The sequence below is a fragment of the Polypterus senegalus genome, chromosome 4, assembly GCF_016835505.1.
Source record: "Polypterus senegalus isolate Bchr_013 chromosome 4, ASM1683550v1, whole genome shotgun sequence".
Lineage (NCBI taxonomy): Eukaryota > Metazoa > Chordata > Cladistia > Polypteriformes > Polypteridae > Polypterus > Polypterus senegalus.
The window spans coordinates 163961779-163979896 of record NC_053157.1 but is presented as its reverse complement, the minus strand read 5'-3'; the positions used below and the strand labels follow the sequence as shown (position 1 = coordinate 163979896).

Sequence of the window (18118 nt, the reverse complement as noted above, 5' to 3'; positions counted from 1 at the left end):
TCAAGAGTTTTCTCCTGCAACAGCCAGTGTATTTGATACTGCACACCATTCCTTTACACAGCCAATTTATCCAGCTTTACGGCTTTTCCCATTGAACTCATCTACATTAAAGTTTGACCATATTGATATCTGCAAGCATAGTGTCTAATGAGCCATCTTTTGACTTGCCCCAAAAAGTGCTTCTGTATATTCATTACAAATCAAATTAATCATAATTTCAAAAGCTCTATTTAAAAATAGAATGTTTTAATAATTATAGAAAAAAATAATTTCGTTTATGTGTTAACTAAGGAAATCTGACAACCACTAGCTAGGTTGGGAGCATGCGCTAATAATGCATTTCCGCACTCACCGTACAACAAACCACCAGGTTACTAGTTATTCAATTGTATATCCATTTTCTAAAGCCTATCCTGTAATCATCAGTTGCTAGATATGAAGCACTTTTGCATCTCTTCAGCCTCAGCCTCCAATTTTTTTACCTCTCTCACAACTCTCAATTAGCACTCTATTACATGAAAAGACATACTGGATTATATTATTATCTTTATAAGCATCAATTTATCGATTAGACACTTGTGCTCAAGCCACCTGCAGTGCACTCTTAAGAGAAAGTGACAAACATCCAAAAAACCTGTTTATATGTTACATTAAAACATGTTCATGTGAAAATGTCACACACTTATTTTCTTTTCACTTTTCCAGGGAAAACCTACAACTTAAACATACCAGCAATACTGGTACTACAAGTATTGGTAGATGGATGGTTTCACTATACACATATCAATATTGTTATTGGTCTAAAATATTCATATCGGTTGGGAAATAACTGTACGGTAAAAAAAAAAAAAAGATAATTTTGAAACAATAAGATTTTGAATTTAAATATATGTTAATTTAATATATGCTACCTAGCTCCCCTAAACAGGATTAAGCATATTTGTGAATGCTATTATTAAAGTTCGCAATTTATTGATAAAAATCACAGATGTAGCTATTTCAAAGTAACCTCTTAAGGTTTATCATAAGAAAGAAACAGCCTGTCTGAAAAATAACTGTTCAAGAAAGTAATACAAAATTGACAACACAGTGGTTAGTACTGCTGCCTCACAACTCCAGGAGACTGCCTTCAGTCACTATCCTTTGTCTGTGTAAATTTTCTCTAGGTACTTCAATTTTTCACTTGTATCACAAAGACACTGGGCTTGATCAGTAATTCTAAATTGACTTGAGACGAGACTGTGAGAAGGTGTAGGTAAGGGTGATATGCAGTGGAATGGCACTCCTTGCAGGCTTTCACTACTCTATAAGAATAGATAAACAATGTTAACACCAAATCTTTAAAGTGACTGCATATCAAAGCAGAGCTTAAATTTCATGATTTTGAAATATTCTTCCGCAATGGAATATTCTGATATGCTAGAAAAATAGGAAAAAGACCCTTGTTTATTAGAATGCCTACTTTAATTACCAAACATAGTAAAAAATAAAATGAAAAATGACTCTTGTTGGGAATTTACAATATACTCTAGAAAGACATTGTTTTCTTTCCTGGAAAAAAATGCTTCCTTAAAAATTATAGCATGAAATACAATATACACACAGATTCTGACCAGAAGGTATTAAATGGTGCTAGACTCTGGTATTGTTTCTGGTCACCTGGGGATATACAGTATATTTGCAAAAGTGTGAAAACTTATATCAAAATAGACACTTTTGAATAAACTGCTGTTCTATAAATAGCTTTGCAAAACACCAAAAACAAAACAAAATTCACTTTTACTCTGCTTTAGGGAGTTTTCTGATAACTAAGACGTTGCACTTCAAACCTCAAGGTTACTGGTTCACTTGTCTAGCCTGTGGGAGTATGAGCAAGTAACCTAACCAGCTTGTGATTCATAAACAAAAATGAATGTATACAACTTAATTATATTCCTATACTTATAAAAGGCTTTGGGGCAGTGTCCATTAGGGAAAGGTACTATATAAACAGCATGTGATATATGCAGTTTTAGAACAATAGAACACGCTAGACCAGGGATGTCAAACTCCAGGCCCAGAGGGCCACAGTGGCTGCAGGTTTTCATTCTAACCCTTTTCCTAATAAGTGACCAGTTGTCACTGCTAATTAACTCCTGACTTTCACTTCATTTTAAAAGCTCTATTTTCCAGGAGTCAATCCTCTGAATTGATTTGTTTCTTCATTAAATTACAGCCAAACAGAAATGAGATGTGAAACGAGCCAACAAATGAACAGCTAAACTGGGAGTACAAAATCCAACAAATTTCACTCCAACCAGTCTCTTAATGAGAACCGGTTTAATTAACAGCAAGAATCGGCTTATTTAATTCCATGGCCTGTTGCTGCTCTCATTCTGCCACAGCAGACATTTCCAAAACTGTTGACTTTCTGTTTTTTCTAAGAACACCATCAAAATGTTTTGGTTACCTGAGAGATCAACCCTAACTGAGACCGTCACCTTTCTTTATTGTCAGATATTGTGTAATGGGCACAGGTGAGCTGGTCATGTGGTAGCTTGTTTTGTGTCTCATTATTGTTTGGCTGCTAATGAAGGAAAATGAGACAACTAAGGGACCTGAGTCAAGTTAATTAAAACTAAGGCAAAAGAAGCTAATTAGCAGCAAAAACGGCTCACTAATGAAGAAGATGGTTAGAATGAAAACCTGCAGCCACTGCGGCCCTCCAGGACTGAAGTTCAACACTCGTGCTCTAGACGAGAACAGGCCATTCAGCCCAACAAAGCTCACCAGTCCTATCCACTTATTTCTTCCAAAAAAAACCATCAAGTCGAGTTTTGAAAGTCCCTAAAGTCTTACTGTCTACCACACTACTTGGTAGCTTGTGTCTATTGTTCTTTGTGTAAAGAAAAACTTCCAAATGTTTGTGTGAAATTTATCCTTAACAAGTTTATAAACTGTGTCCCCATGTTCTTGATGAACTAGTTTTAAAATAACAGTCTCGATCCACTTTACTGATTCCCTTCATAATTTTAAAAACTTCAATCATGTCACCATTTAATCTTCTTTTGCTTAAACTGTATAGGCTCAGCCCTTTTAATTTTTCCTCATAATTCAACCCCTGTAGCCCTGTAATCAGCCTAGTCACTCTTCTCTGGACCTTTTCTAGAGAAGTTATGTCCTTTTTATAGCCTGGAGACCAAAACTGCATACAGTACTCAAGATGAGGCCTCATTAGTGCATTATAAAGGTTGAGCATAACCTCTTTGGACGTGTACTCCACACACTGTGCTATATAACCTAACATTCTATTAGCCTTCTTAATGGCTTCTGAACACTGTCGGGAAGTTGATAGCTTAGAGTCAATTTAACTCAATTTTACCATGATCTTATTATCATCACAAGGCTACAAAACTACAATGATAATTGTTGATTTTCTAAAGCAAAACTAATATATATTAATAAAGGCCCATGTCTTTATGATTTTTATTTTTTATGACTACATGGATTTCCACATAACAGGAAAGTATGATTAAGGTCTACAGTTGATTCCTGCTTCTGGAATAATGTTTGTTCTCATTAAAAAGAAAGAATTCAATAACAGAGTGTTTAACTTTGCTGTCATTTATTGTTTTTCCAGGACAATGGGAAACCTTGAGTTTACCATTTTTGCTAACAAATATCTAATTTTATAATTTACTTTTTTTTGTTCAGTACATGAAACTGAAATAAATTACATACAAGAAGAAGAGATACAAGTATTATTTGAAATCCAGCAACATTTTAAGACTTTAAAGTGTCTGAAACCAATTGCATACCATAACTTATATGGACCTATTGACTCAGGCGCCGCCGCGAGTGGCAGCCTTTCCAGCAGCTCCATGTATGACTTTATCTTTCTACCTTTTTCTCTATTTCACTGATCATTCCTACCACTTTCTTTTATGTGGACTCGTTCCCTGGACACTTTTTACGTTTTACTACTTTTTAGATGTGAATTTCCCCTTGGGATTAATAAAGTATCTTTCTAACTTATTCAACTAATGGTAAATTGTGACATCGTACAATTATTTACCTATCATTAATTCAGACAATAGTTTCATGCGGAGAATAACTACAGTAAAATGAATATTTCATGTACTGTTGACAGGAACTACATCACAATCACCATTTGTTTCTTAGTGTTGCACAGCATACAAAAACAAATACATATAAAAAAAGTCCACAGAAGACAACATTCTGTTACTATTTACAGAAATGTATTGTAATGTACTATAACTATAAGCACAACTGCTCTTTCTCCGTTTCATTTTTTTTTTTTATTTACACTTCATATTAGGATTAGGATTAAAGACAGACATGAAATATGTGTTACAGCTAAAATCCAGGAAAAAAACAAATCGCAGCTACTCAGAAGCTGAATAAATTCTCACTTAACTATACACTATTCTGAGAAATCTCTCTTCTTATGGCTGTTTATTCTTTCAATTCTATTGAACCTTAAGACTATTTGTGAGGCCGATTCAGTTATTCAGTATGGAAAACAATTCTCTTTTTTATTTTAGACAAGACATTACATAATTAATGAAATTACTGTTTTAGCATATTAGTGCTTTCCTTTAAGTACCTGCTGATAAAATGTCAAGGCATTTTCACTCTATGCAATGCATTATCTTGTATATTGAAATTTGTTAACTAAATAAAACTAACTAATCTCAGTGGCTACATGTTTTCGTCAATGACACCTTAATTAGTTGCTAATTACTTTGACTAAAGGCACATTCTGCATTTCCTTGATTTTAAATTACTTGCTTTTTAAGGTTTGGAAACCTATAAATTTGATTATTTTATTCCTTAACCTGCTTTGAGCTATGTAGCAATAGGTACTTGTCATAAACCTAATTTTTTTAATGAACTTTGAAATCTCTGCAAAGAAAAAATAGCTGTCTCTGCTTTCCTGTCAATCAACAGTGATAATGGAAATGTATTTTGATAATCTCATTTGTTACTGCAACTGACCTTTGGTATTTTAAAGCTTATTGCAACATCGAAAAATGATATGTCTCTTTTAAAACCAAAACATTTTACCTTTATTAAATAACCTTGATAGACTTTTTCCAGAATAGTAGTCAAACAATGCAGGCTACTTTCTTAGAATGACCTATCTCACTTGTCATTTACCCCAGCATCACTGTAATTTGGGACTGTGTTAATAGATTTTGTAATGGTAATCAGTTACTTGTGTTTTATTAGGCTGCATGGTCCTTAGTAAATTTAGTTTTCTTTGTTTTACCATTGTACCTGAAATCAATGTCCATCAGCAAACTTTTCATGACTTGATGATGCCCTTCTGAATTCCTTATCTTAATTAATTCATGAAGTCTGAAATCAAACATACAGTATTAGTTGTACAACCTACTAGTCATAAATTATTTTGATACTTTGAGAGTTGAAAAATACAAAATAAATATATAGATTATATAATGTATTATACAGTATATGATAAAATCCATCTATTTTCTCTCTATTCTTAACCCCTGATGTTGACAAGGGGTGCCAAAGAAAACACAACAAAATACCGAAAGCAGTGGTTTACACATTATCAACTGAAAATTACAATATGTACTGCAGACAAATAATACATTTCTATTTATATCAATGGCTAATCACTGTAAATTTATTTTATTTAAAAATGCATTCAAAAAATACAATGCACATTAGGGATTGAATGTGGTTTGTTAAAGTAAATACACATATATTTAGGTAAGCTCTTAATTCACAAGCTAAGAAGTATAAAAAGAAAATTGTGGCCCAAATGTTTAAAACACTTTGAATCAGAAAAAAAAAGATTAAACCTCCATTGAAGACTAAAACTGCAATCTACTCAAAATTGTTTTCAGCAAAAAAATACCTGCAACAAGTTGGGATGAATTGGCAGGAACACCATTATTATATTAATTACACTGTTCCTAGTTTCACAATATTATAATATTCAAACTTTATGTTTTACAACATATTGTATAATAATATGTATTGAAGTTTATTATTCCATATTTACGTTACTGGTTAATCTCATATCTGTCTGTAAAAATGTCAGTCTATTACTGGAAAGGCTCACTTTTTACATTTTGGAAATGTACATCAAATATCTCACCAATATCCATATTAAGGCTGGGAATATTCACTTATGGCACATAGCTAATAAATCAACTGAAGTTAGAGGTTTACATATACTTAGCGTGATTTCTTTATAACTCACTTTACAACCCCTCCATAGATTTTATACTAACAAACTATACATTTGGCATATCTTTTAAGACATCTACTTTATGCAGGGCAAAACTAATTTTTTTCCCAGCAATATTCACTTTTATTTGACTATATCACAATTCAAGTGGGTCACAAGTTTACATACACTTTGTTAATATTTGGTAGCATTGCCTTTTAATTGTTTGATTGAGCGAAACATTGTGGGTAGCCTTCTAAAAGCTTCTTACATTGAGTTGCTGCAATTTTGGCTCATTCCTCCAGACAGAAGTGGTGTAACTGGGATAGGTTCGTATGCCTCCTTGCTTGCACACACTTTTTCAGTTCTGCCTAAATATTTTCAATAGAATTGAAGTCAGGACTCTGTAATGGCCACTCCAATACCTTGACCTTGTTGTACTTAAGCTATTTTGCCACAACCCTTGAGGTATGCTTGTGGTCATTGCCCATTTGGAAGATACATTTATGACTGAGCTTCAACTTTCTTGCTGAGCTCTTGAGAGATGCTGCAGAACTCTTGCTGCAGTATATCTACATAATTTTCCTTCCTCGTGATGTCATCTATTTTGTGAAGTACACCAATCGACCAAATGCTCAGACAGAAAAAGGATGTGTTACGTAGTTTATGAAAGTTTCTTGACTGAAGAATTCATCCCTGTTTAATGTACAATACATCATACAGAGATGCACTTTATTTCACCATTCATCTAAATGTGTTTTTTTCCACCAAGTTTAGTCAGCTTTAGTCATTTCTAAATTAAACATTCATGTACAGAAGGCTCAGATAAAAGTAATTCTGTTCTAAGGAATAGTTTAGGAAAGAGACAATAGAAAACTGGTTCTTTTTAAATTTAGCAAAACAAAATGACTTTACTTAGAGAAAAATAAAAAACATACCGTGGAGTTCCAACACATAGGATCTTGTTAAGACCAAGTGATTCAAACAAGTCTAATAAGAACATGCAGCTCCTTTCTGCAAATAAATACTGGGCATTTGTCTTTTTATTCTCAAGTGGGTGAAGCAATTGACTTGGTCTTCTCAGTTGTCCCACAGAAATATCACAGAGCACACTGTGTGAACTGTGCTCATCCCAGTCACCAGGAAGTAACAGTAACTGGCAGTCCTGGCAAAATCTTCTGTGAATTAACGGAAGTGAAATGAAGTGTCTGTACCTTTGAAGATAAAATAAGACCCAGTGAATACAGTTCTTCGACCTACAATTTAACTAGTTCCTTACTAAATTAATTGTATAGTACATGAACCAGTAAAATATTAAATTATAGAAATATTAAGCACTAAGAACCCAGTCAGAATTATCAAAAACAAACTGCAGAATTTTAAAATACAGTTCATGTTTTAATAATCAACAGAATTCCAATTATCTTTTTGTATAGAAACTTTCATCATCCATGTATGTTCCAGTCTTGTGCCCAATGATGCTGGAATAGGTTCTGACTTAATAACAACACTAAACTGTACAAGACAGGTACAAATAAATAATGGATGAGTGGTAATCTCAAATTATTAAACAGTATCTTGTCTCAATGTGAACTTCAGTTTTAGTTATACACAATGTATATTCAGCTTTTATTCAAGTGAGACATGTCTTTGACTATAACTGCAGGTTTCTTTCTTGTACCTACAAGCAGTATTTTAACTTTTGGGGTTGGCAGCATTTTGCTACATTTTTTTTAAAGATATATTTTGCTTGCAATGCTTTTAAATGAAAATCCCATAATACAAAATTGAAATACTACTGTAAATAAATATTGAAATGTTTCACAAATCAACCTTTTAGGAATGTAAAAATATTTTTTTTAGTTTAAAACAGTGGTTTTCTAAAAACAAAAAACACTGGTATTAAATCAATAAAATTATGAAAATCTGGAATTATTTTTTATAATGACCCAGAATATTATGTTTTCAATCTTCTGACCATTACATAATATTACTACAAACAGTAAGATTGTCTTACCTTGTGTAATATTCTGTATGACTGAATGGTGGCTGCTTTCTTTTGTTGTTTTGCTCTCTTGCCAAAAGCCTTAGTTCCGATACCTAAAAATACAATTTTTAATGCACAACAAGTAAATCTACAGTATATAGAAAGATACACAGTAAATACTTTCTTCATATGGAAACCAGAAATCATTGAAAAATACTGAAAAATGGTTCAGACAAAATTGCAAAATATATTAGTTCGTTACCTTTTCCACCTGAAACATTTTTATGAAAAACTAAACTTTTAGTGTTACTTGAGGTTAAAAAAAAAATAGAAAAAGATTAAATATATTCTTTAAAACTGAAGCGAGTATGAACAGACTTTGTTGGAAATTAACAGGATTCTAACATTTCAGAATTCGAATAAATTGCCAAAGGTCATCAAAAGCTGAAAAAGTCAAAAATTATCACTGTCAAAAATAGTTACTGTTATTGCCCTTGGCTACTTGTAACAATCCTTTAGCTGTCTGTTTTTACAACCCAGAAGAAATTTTGTGAGTACATGACTTAACTAGAAGAGGAGTACTGGATCAGACATTATTTCATGTTACCACACATCAAAAGGGAGCTATGGTCAGTGAGAAATCAATCTAATCAACACTTGTTTTTTCTGGAAAAAATAACTCTGAAGATCTCATCTTTAGAAAACATAAGGAGATGAATGATACAAAATTTGCAGACATTATTGTATGATATTTGTGTCTACCATGAACTAAAACAAAGCACCACAACAGTGATGATATTCCACATTCCTGAGAAAAAAATGTGTAAAAAATTAAACGTTGTGCCTAAAGTAATCATGTATTTACATATTAAGCAAATAAAATGACCTATTTTATCCAAGATGGTATATGAATCATACATTATTTCTGAAATATGCTACATAATGACCTAGCACTGTAATCTTAAATAAAGAGACAAAGTGCTCCTAATAAGGGAAGAACACAATTTGGCTACATATAGGAGTGACACAAAGGTACAGTGATTATAGTTACCACCTCATTATCTTAGATATCTGGCTACAGTTATGACACTGTCACCTTATGTGTTGTGATGGGTCACAGGCAAAAGACAGGCATCCATACAGGATTGGACTCTCTTCCCGCACCTGACCAGGACCCCCAGGTGGAAAACAGACAGGAGGTCCGCTATCAACACAATGATCTGGGCATAAGATGCCATATAAGGAATAAACACACTGGCACCTTGGCAGGAATCAATAGAGGAAGATTACCCAGCCAGGAGGCCATCTTAAAAGAAGGATAGTGGGAGCAGAATTACTGCATACTCCCCCAAACTGCTAGGTGGCAGCAGCCCAGAGGACAGATAGATCCATAGACAACCGTAAGGTATATTCGGGATTGTAGGGCTGTAGTGCAGTCCTGTAGGGGTCCCTGGGTGCCACCAGAGGTGCGATCTTGGGCTATGCTCCCAGGTCTTTGGGATTACTGACCAACCTGGAGGTGCTTCCATTGGGCTATGCGTTGGCACTGGAAGTACTCCTGGGTCCAAGATAAAAGGAACCACTCCGCCACTTCCAGGCAAGTCAAAGTCGGAAGGAAGGAGGACAACGCTCGCCTGGAGGTGTGGAGGAAAGGCAAAAAAGACAGAGAGATGTATTGTGTGTGTTGAAAGACCATTGTTAGGATTATTGTGAGAAGTAAATTACTTATTTGAGCCTAGGACTTGTGTCCCTGTGGTGGTGTCTGAGGTTTGAGAGGCCATAGTACTCCTACTAAACACAAAGTAAAATTAGCATTTTCTACCCATATCTGCACGAGTACTCTTCGGGTTCAACAATCTCTTGCAGCATCATTAAGTAAGTTTAACTGATGTCATTTTTAAAGAATGAGTGTATATGATAATCTTTGTGACTGTAGCCAACAATGGAATGGTATTCTGTTCACAATTGGCCTCTCTCTAGAGCTGGAAGATCATGTAATAGAGAAAAAAAAGGTTCTTTGTGAAAGTGTTACCTAAAAGGTAGAAGGGAGAAAGTGCACACTCCAATAACGTCACAAGATCAAATTAGATTTATTAAAGACAAAGTTTACAGAGATCTGGTTATCTCTAGACACAGAAAAAGCTTTTGCGTGGATGGAATGGAGAAGTCTCTTTGCTGTACAATGCAAATTTAAATTTCAATGTAATATTTGGCTCAAGACTAATATACATATTTTGAAACTATGGAAGGAAATACAAGGTAAAGGACTGCACTTAACAGGTTAGACTTAGAAAGGAAATCCTTCCTCAAACTCTTTTCTATTTGTTTTGGTTTGTGCTTCAGTCATCATTAACTATTAGCAGTAATTAATTAATAATTATGATGTGTATCACTCACTTAAAACATGAAACAAACAAGTAAAGGCAAAGATGCTACTTTATGCAACTCCACTGCACAATAATTAATGTCTATGCTACAGTTTTCTTTACCATAAACAGTATTTAACTCAAAAATGTCATAAGCAATCCTGTTCTTCAGAGACTCCTATATGGACCTCTGTATTGTGTATGCATCCTCTGATAAGACATGTCTCAAAGAAACACTAACTAATTTCAATAATCTTCCATCAATACCTACATTTGAATTTATTAATCCAGTAATGAGAATACACTGCTACTACAACTAGACCTTATAAACTAATTTTATGGTGTGCACCTCTAGTTGACCTCTCAACCAACCTCTCTAGTAATACTTCTCAATCAATATCCTAATTGTGAATGATGCCATTAAGCACTGGCCTAACTCTGTGAAACTAACACCTGCTACCCTAGAAAAAATATTTGTTTATCTGTCAGCAAGTATCACAATCATAATTGCTGCCAGACTTTTATGGCATTGCTTCAAGTATTATCACATGGCATAATAATATGTAGTATTGACTTATTTTGCTTACTTGGAATAATTCTCACCCATACTCCATAAATCAATGGCAATCAATGTCTTACATTATCTAAAACCAAAAACAAAAAAAAATCTAATTTTCCTTGATTGGAACTTTACAGAATGTTTTCAGATTTTGCCAAGAATTTATTAATGCAACTCTCAAAAAAAGCCTGTTAGGCCTCTACTTGTTTTTGTATATTATTTACTGTTATGGGGTTTTGTATATTATTTATTTTATCTTAACTATCTTTTGGCACTAGTGCATTAAATGTATATTTAATTTAAATCTATTTTAGTTATTCAAATAAAGTGGAATATTGCAGACAATATTAAAATAGACAAATTAATAACAAACAAACAAAATGCATTATAAAATGGGACAATAAATAAATAAAACCCCAATGCTATTTGGGCATAACTAATTAAATGTTTTCTGAGGAAATAAATTAATGGATTAAAAGCAAAACAGCAGAAGGTCTGCACCACCAAATATATATTACGAATAAACACACAGTGTTACGAAAACTAAGTTAATAAAACATACTGTACAAGAGTAATAATGAATTAGAATCAATGTATACTAATATCAATCATCTTTAAACAGAAGTAACTTACTACATCAAATTGCTTAACCAGCATGAGAAGCAGACAACATCTCCCTAGGCTCAGATACTTTTTCTTGTCTACTGTTACTTTCTTTTTAGTAATTTTTGGCAAATCAATTAGCCTCATCACTTTACCACTCAGTTCAGAGATGTATATGAAAATGACATGATTCTTAAATGACCAGTTTGATTTACCTGCCCTTGTTGACAGGTTATCTCGAAGCTACTCCATACCTGTACATCCAGTATGCATTTGTATACTGTCTTGAATTTGAAAAATGAATGTTTACCCAAGATGGTAATCACAGTTATACCCACCCAACCCATCACCAAAAAATATCAGTCTTTCTCGGGCGCATTCATTTTTTTATCCTCACAATACTTCCGCTCTTTATTTCCTAATTTGGCTTTTATTTTTAAAAGACTGGAAAATAAAATGATTGTGAAGATCAAAAAGGGAAAAAAGAACAATGTAACTCTTTATAAGTAGCATTTTTGAATGTATTTTTCCTCCTGGCAGAGTTTTATTAACTGCAGACAGGCAGTTTTCCAATAAGTAAAAAAAATTCTTGAAACTTAATTTTTTTTTTATTCATTTATTCATTCAGGAGAACAAATTCTAGGAACTGCAGTTTACAAACTACTTTCTCTATTGTAGACTTGAAACAATTTAGTCAAAACATGGTACCTTTTCATCTTCCCACTGGAAAAAATTGCAGTCTTTTCTGTCCCTGCATGCTGAGCATGCGTAAAATCTCCTATGTGCACCTTCTTTTTTATTGTATTTCACAAAAAGCAATGTTGGACCTAAGGAAGAAAGAAAACACAGCAATCACAATTCTTGTTTGTTATGCCACATCAAATGAACACACACAATATTAGTACAACCAAGTAAAGTGAATTATATTCTAACAAATTTTATATCCTTTCCATTGTGAACCACAATCCTAATAATTTTGAAGAGTACTGCTAGTATCATTTTTCATATAGTGTATTTCTGTCATTTGTGCACTGAAAACATTTGTTACTTAATCAACAAATTTACTGTAAGTAAAATAAATATAAGTAATAAATGTAAGTTAAATAATGGTGGAAGAATTTAACTTGCTGACTTGAGGTTACAGTCTCATTTCTTGACTACAAGTCCACACTACCAAACACAGGAACCTACAAACAAGAGTACTTCTTTTCAGGGTAGAAAATTTCATATCAACCATCCATAAAGGACACTTATGTCACTTAACATAATTTTTTAAAAGATATCGGGGGGTGCAAATCTGTAATCAAATGTATCAACTACTGTTACTATAAGCAATAACTCAAAATAAACATGGAGGGTGTGGGGAAAAATTACAGGCTACCACAAAGATGATAATCCAACAATAACAACAACAATAAAAATGTTAAGATTAGCATGGCATAGGAGACACAGACATGGCAAAAAAATTAAATGATCAACAGGGCTCAGCTCAAGGCTTTGACTCACTGTTAAAGGATGATTTAATTCAATGTATAAACATCATTCAAATGAGCTTACATTAAAACTTGAGTTAAGACTCCAAATTCTGTCTTACATTGTTCATTGCCATCCATGGTTTGCTCATTACACTCTTCACATTGCTGCTGGCATGCTAAAGGAGCTTCCATAGTTGTTCTCTTGCTGAAAAAATCCTCTGAGGTCACACATTTGCAGGATGATGATACTGCAATTTGTTGTATACATTGGCAAGGAACATAAAGACTCAAGCGCAGCTGGTATGTACTATTCCACTCACTATTACTTTTCTCTAGAATTGGTGGGCAGTTTCATCTATGCCCTATTACAGTTAGCATACAGTATTTTTTAAAAATCACATAAAAAACAATAATTGATAACTTCTTTATTTTCTTTGAATGTACTAAGACATGTTCTTGTAACTTTGACAGAGGAAGCTTACAAATTTACAATATAGAAATACTAATTTGACAAATCATAGTAACTGTACATAGTCAAACTGTGAGTGAACAGAAGGGCACAAGTTCATTTAGTAAATTTATATTATGTTGGCAGTAATAACATAGAAAAATAAAATCAATATTAAAACTACAATTTTTCCACATTATAACAAACAAACTATCTGAAAGCATTTGTTTTAGTTTTAAAGTAAAATTGACTGTGGGATGTGTCAGAAATGGTGAAGTGTAATTCTGGAGCACCTCAAGGAACTGTGTTGTCTCCCTTTCTGTTTACCCTCTACACAACAGATTTCCAGCACAATACCAGCACTTGCCATCTACAAAAAATTTCAGATGACTCGTCCAGCACAGGCTGCATTAAAATTGTAGACAAGTCAGACTACAGAAAGGTTGTGGAGGACTTTGTCTTGTGATGCAGGGTATGATAAGCCTAGTTCAAAGGCCGTAATTAATGCAAGTGAAGAGACAGCTGATCGGCTGGAAAGAAAAATTTAAAAGAAATAAAGTTTTTGTTTACCTGTTTTAGCACCCCTACACAGATTAACATGGCAGCGGAACAAAGTTTTAGCGGCAGTTTGAGCGCCGGGATGTTCAAAGAGCTACCTGGGTGCCTACAGGTGCTCTAAGAGCAAGCCGTGGGGCTCAAACTCGCTGATGCCAAGGCACACGACTAGGCAGTTTTTTGAGGGCGTTCAAGGTTTCTGACAGCCAAGTGCGGAGGCGCACTCCTGTAGCCGCTGGAGGAGAGAGGGTAAAAGTAGTAGATTTAACATCAGAGGACAGGTCTGAAGGATTGAACGCTTCGTTTTAAAGTAGCCAGCAGAAAAAAGGGAATTCACATGTGTGGCAAAGTATAGGAGTGAACGAGGGAGAAAGTAAAGTAGTACTTACTTAACAGAGGCTGAACAGAAAGCCCACAGGTCAACAAGACAGACGGGTGTGCGCTTGTGGGAGAGAGAACATTTAAATATGCTGGACTGTACCTGAGCAGGTGCTGAGGAATGGTGCACGTCCCGACGTGTATGATTATTGGAAGTCTGCTGGAAACGTAAAGGCAGATTGGATGGTCAAAAAAGCTTGTAATATAAAACCAGAGTCCAAACACCAGAGGTTGTCTTTTGACCAGGTCACTCTTCAAGCTCTAGTGTAGATCTGTGCTACTGAATTATTTAATTGAGTAGTAGAGAGGCATACTGTGCTTTGTGTATATAGTAGGTGCTTAGTTTATTCATTTTGTTTTGATTATTTAGTATTACTAATATTTTTTGCCTGTCATTCGTAATCAGTTTTGTAGAAGGTGAAAGAGTTTTTTTCTGTTTTGGTCTTTTCTTCACTTTTGATTTGGAAGCCAATGTAAATATTATAACACCTGCACTGATTTTTCTTTTGGGAATTGTTTTTGCATTGGACTTTGTAAATATTTTTTTTGCAAGACATTTTTTTGTAAAATAGTATGGACATTGCTGGAATAAAACAAATTCCTGATTTTGAATATTTTTTTTTAGTCTGAGTCTCTCTTAATCCATCCCTTGGTTGCTCGGTCTCATCTACGGACACCCCAAGTCAGGAGTTGCACTGCTGGGTCTTTACCCGGGGTGTCACACAGGAACAACAACTTGCAACTCAACACAAGCAAGGCTAAAGAGCTGGTGTTGGACTTTAGGTGTGCCAAGGAGCCTCTGAGGCCTGTCACCATCCAGGGGGAGGGTATGAAAGTTGTGCATATCTACAAGTCCATATAAACAACAAACTGGACTGGTTTGACAAGACAGTGACGCTTTATAAGAAGGACCAGAGTAGACTGTACTTGCTAAGGATATTTAGGTCTATTGATGTGTAAAGAAACCTACTGGAAATGTTCTATCAGTCCACAGTAGCCAGAGTGGTGTTCTATTCTGTGGTATCCTGGGGGAGCAACCTGAGGGCACAAGAAGTACAATGCCTGAATAAATTTACAGGAAAGTCAGCGCCCTTACATGATGAACCCTGAACCCACTGAAAGCTGTTGTAGAAAAGAGGTTGGTAACAAATTTCAATGCCGACATATAAAATACCCTCCCTCCTTCCACAGGCTCATTCCATCGTAGTGTGCTAAAAAGCGCCTCTAGGGGTTGTTTCTGCCCACTGCTATCAAGAAATTCAATACATCCTTCCGAAGAACTCATCAAGTTTATTTTGAAATACCATTTTGAAATATCTGAACAATATTTATTTATTCATTTTTATATTGATTGATTGATTGGATGTATTATTTGTCCTGCAAGTTTGTATCCTTGTTTTTATGTTTCTGTTGCTCTATGCATGTAATATTCTCCTTGGGATTAATAAAGTTTTCAACATGGTTATCATATAGTATGAAACTGAAAACTAAAACAAGGATTAGAACTATTTTGATGAAAACAGGCCATTGAGCCAACAGAGCTCCTCGATTCCTATTCATCTAATTTTTCTATAAATAAATAGATACATGAATCATACACTACTATGGTTGCCTTAAAAAGTAGTGATATATTATAACAAGACATAACAAACTCACTTAATCCAATTCAGAGTCATGAAACCAATACTTGAAGGACAGCCCATGAAGTAAAGGGCCATCAAGCTAACACATACACAGGGTAAACGTCACTAAAGTAAATGCAAAGTCCTTAGATATGGAAAAATAGTTTTATCGCTATCTCTGTCTGCAGTGTTTATGATGATAAAAAAACTCTGATGAATACAGTGAATGAAGTGGATATGTAGAATGGGCTCATGACACAACTGCAAGATTTGGAGAATGCCACTTCAGAAATGTGTGCTACAAAAGAATACACAGACAATACAGTGAGATTGTGGCAACTACACACAATTCAAACCCAAGGTAGTGGATATTGGAGATAGCCATGCTGGCCACTGTGAAAGAAACCATAGTGGTCAATATAAAAACTGAATATTTCCTTTTTAAGAACATTTTCACTTGCAGATATACTGAAGATATGATATTTAGGCAATGTCGCTTAATTGTTAAAGAGGATAATGCAGTCCAGTTGTGTCCAATTTACTCCGAGCAGACCCTATTGCAGTTTAATTTGAAAGCGGCGCTACGCCGCTACTATATGTAATGCGGTAACAGAGTTTTAATAAAGTAGGCGGTGCTTCTATGAATATCACCTACACAAGCTTCCTGCACTGGAATACTCGTTTCATTCAGCCAATTTAATTTAGAAAACAGAAATTAGTTTGTATTTATTTATTTAAATCAAAAAGCGCGATTGTCGGAAAGCTCCGTTCATATCCTAGATTTTTATGGCTACTTACCATGAGGACAGGAAGGCGCCTTTGCCTCGACCTCTTCGTTTAATATAACTTGAAGCCCTTCATCGTCTTCTTCTGACATTGTTTTGAGTATTTAACTTTATAAAGTACTACAAAAAATACAAGAGGAACAGTTAAACGAAGGTACAATTGCTCGTCAACAGCTTTAAAGGCACTGCACTTATGATGCAATATGGCGTCGTTTCTTCGGGCATTTTCGCCACATTCCGTCACCACTCGGACATCGCCTGACGCAGGCGCCGTGTCGAATTTTGCCCCTTGATTTTTCTAAGTACTGTAACGCGTGATTTTTGATTATTATAATGTTTGGTTACCTTCCAAATTAGTGTCATAATAGCTTTACTTTGTTGTGTTTGTAATCGTTTTTGGCGAAAAAAATCGTACTTCGCCTCAGTCTAATAAGTTTAAATAAATAACAAATAGCGGAAACAATGAACTGGTTAATTCGTATACACTTATATAAACTGCTCAAAAAAATTAAAGGAACACTTTGAAAACACATCAGATCTCAATGGGAAAAAGAAATCCTCCTGGATATCTATACTGATATAGACTGGGTAATGTGTTAGGAACGAAAGGATGCCACATCGTTTGATGGAAATGAAAATGATCAACCTACAGAGCCCTGAATTCAAAGACGCCCCAAAAATCAGAGTGAAAAAATTATGTTGCAGGCTAGTCCATTTTGCCAAAATTTAATTGCAGCAACTCAAAATTGTACGCAGCACTTTGTATGGCCCCTGTGTTCTTGTATACATGCCTGACAACATCGGTGCATGCTTCTAATGAGATGACAGATGGTGTTGTGGGGGATCTCCTCCCAGATCTGGACCAGGGCATCACTGAGCTCCTGGACAGTCTGAGGTGCAACCTGGTGGCATTGGATGGACCAAAACATAATGGCCCAGAGGTGTTCTATTGGATTTAGGTCAGGAAAGTGTGGTGGCCAGTCAATGGTATCAATTCCTTCATCCTCCAGGAACTGCCTGCATACTCTCACCACATGAGGCCAGGAATTGTCGTGCACCAGGAGCCACTGTACCAGCATAGGGTCTGACAATGGGTCCAAGGATTTCATCCTGATACCTAATGGCAGCCAAGGTG

General features: G+C 34.9%; 1 protein-coding gene across 1 annotated transcript in view; it reads right to left on the bottom strand.

Annotated features, from left to right (window-relative positions):
• zcchc4 (zinc finger, CCHC domain containing 4) overlaps positions 1 to 17200 on the bottom strand; it is a 60785-nt gene extending 43585 nt beyond the window's left edge. Inside the window, exons 1-5 of the mRNA XM_039751600.1 lie at positions 16997 to 17200; positions 12429 to 12547; positions 8223 to 8305; positions 7144 to 7419; positions 5281 to 5361 (exon numbers count right to left, since the gene is read on the bottom strand). Of these exons, the coding sequence (XP_039607534.1) occupies positions 5281 to 5361; positions 7144 to 7419; positions 8223 to 8305; positions 12429 to 12547; positions 16997 to 17075 (638 nt within the window). The 5' untranslated portion in view covers positions 17076 to 17200. The remainder of the gene's footprint in view (positions 1 to 5280; positions 5362 to 7143; positions 7420 to 8222; positions 8306 to 12428; positions 12548 to 16996) is intronic.
• Between the last annotated feature and the right edge of the window lie 918 nt (positions 17201 to 18118).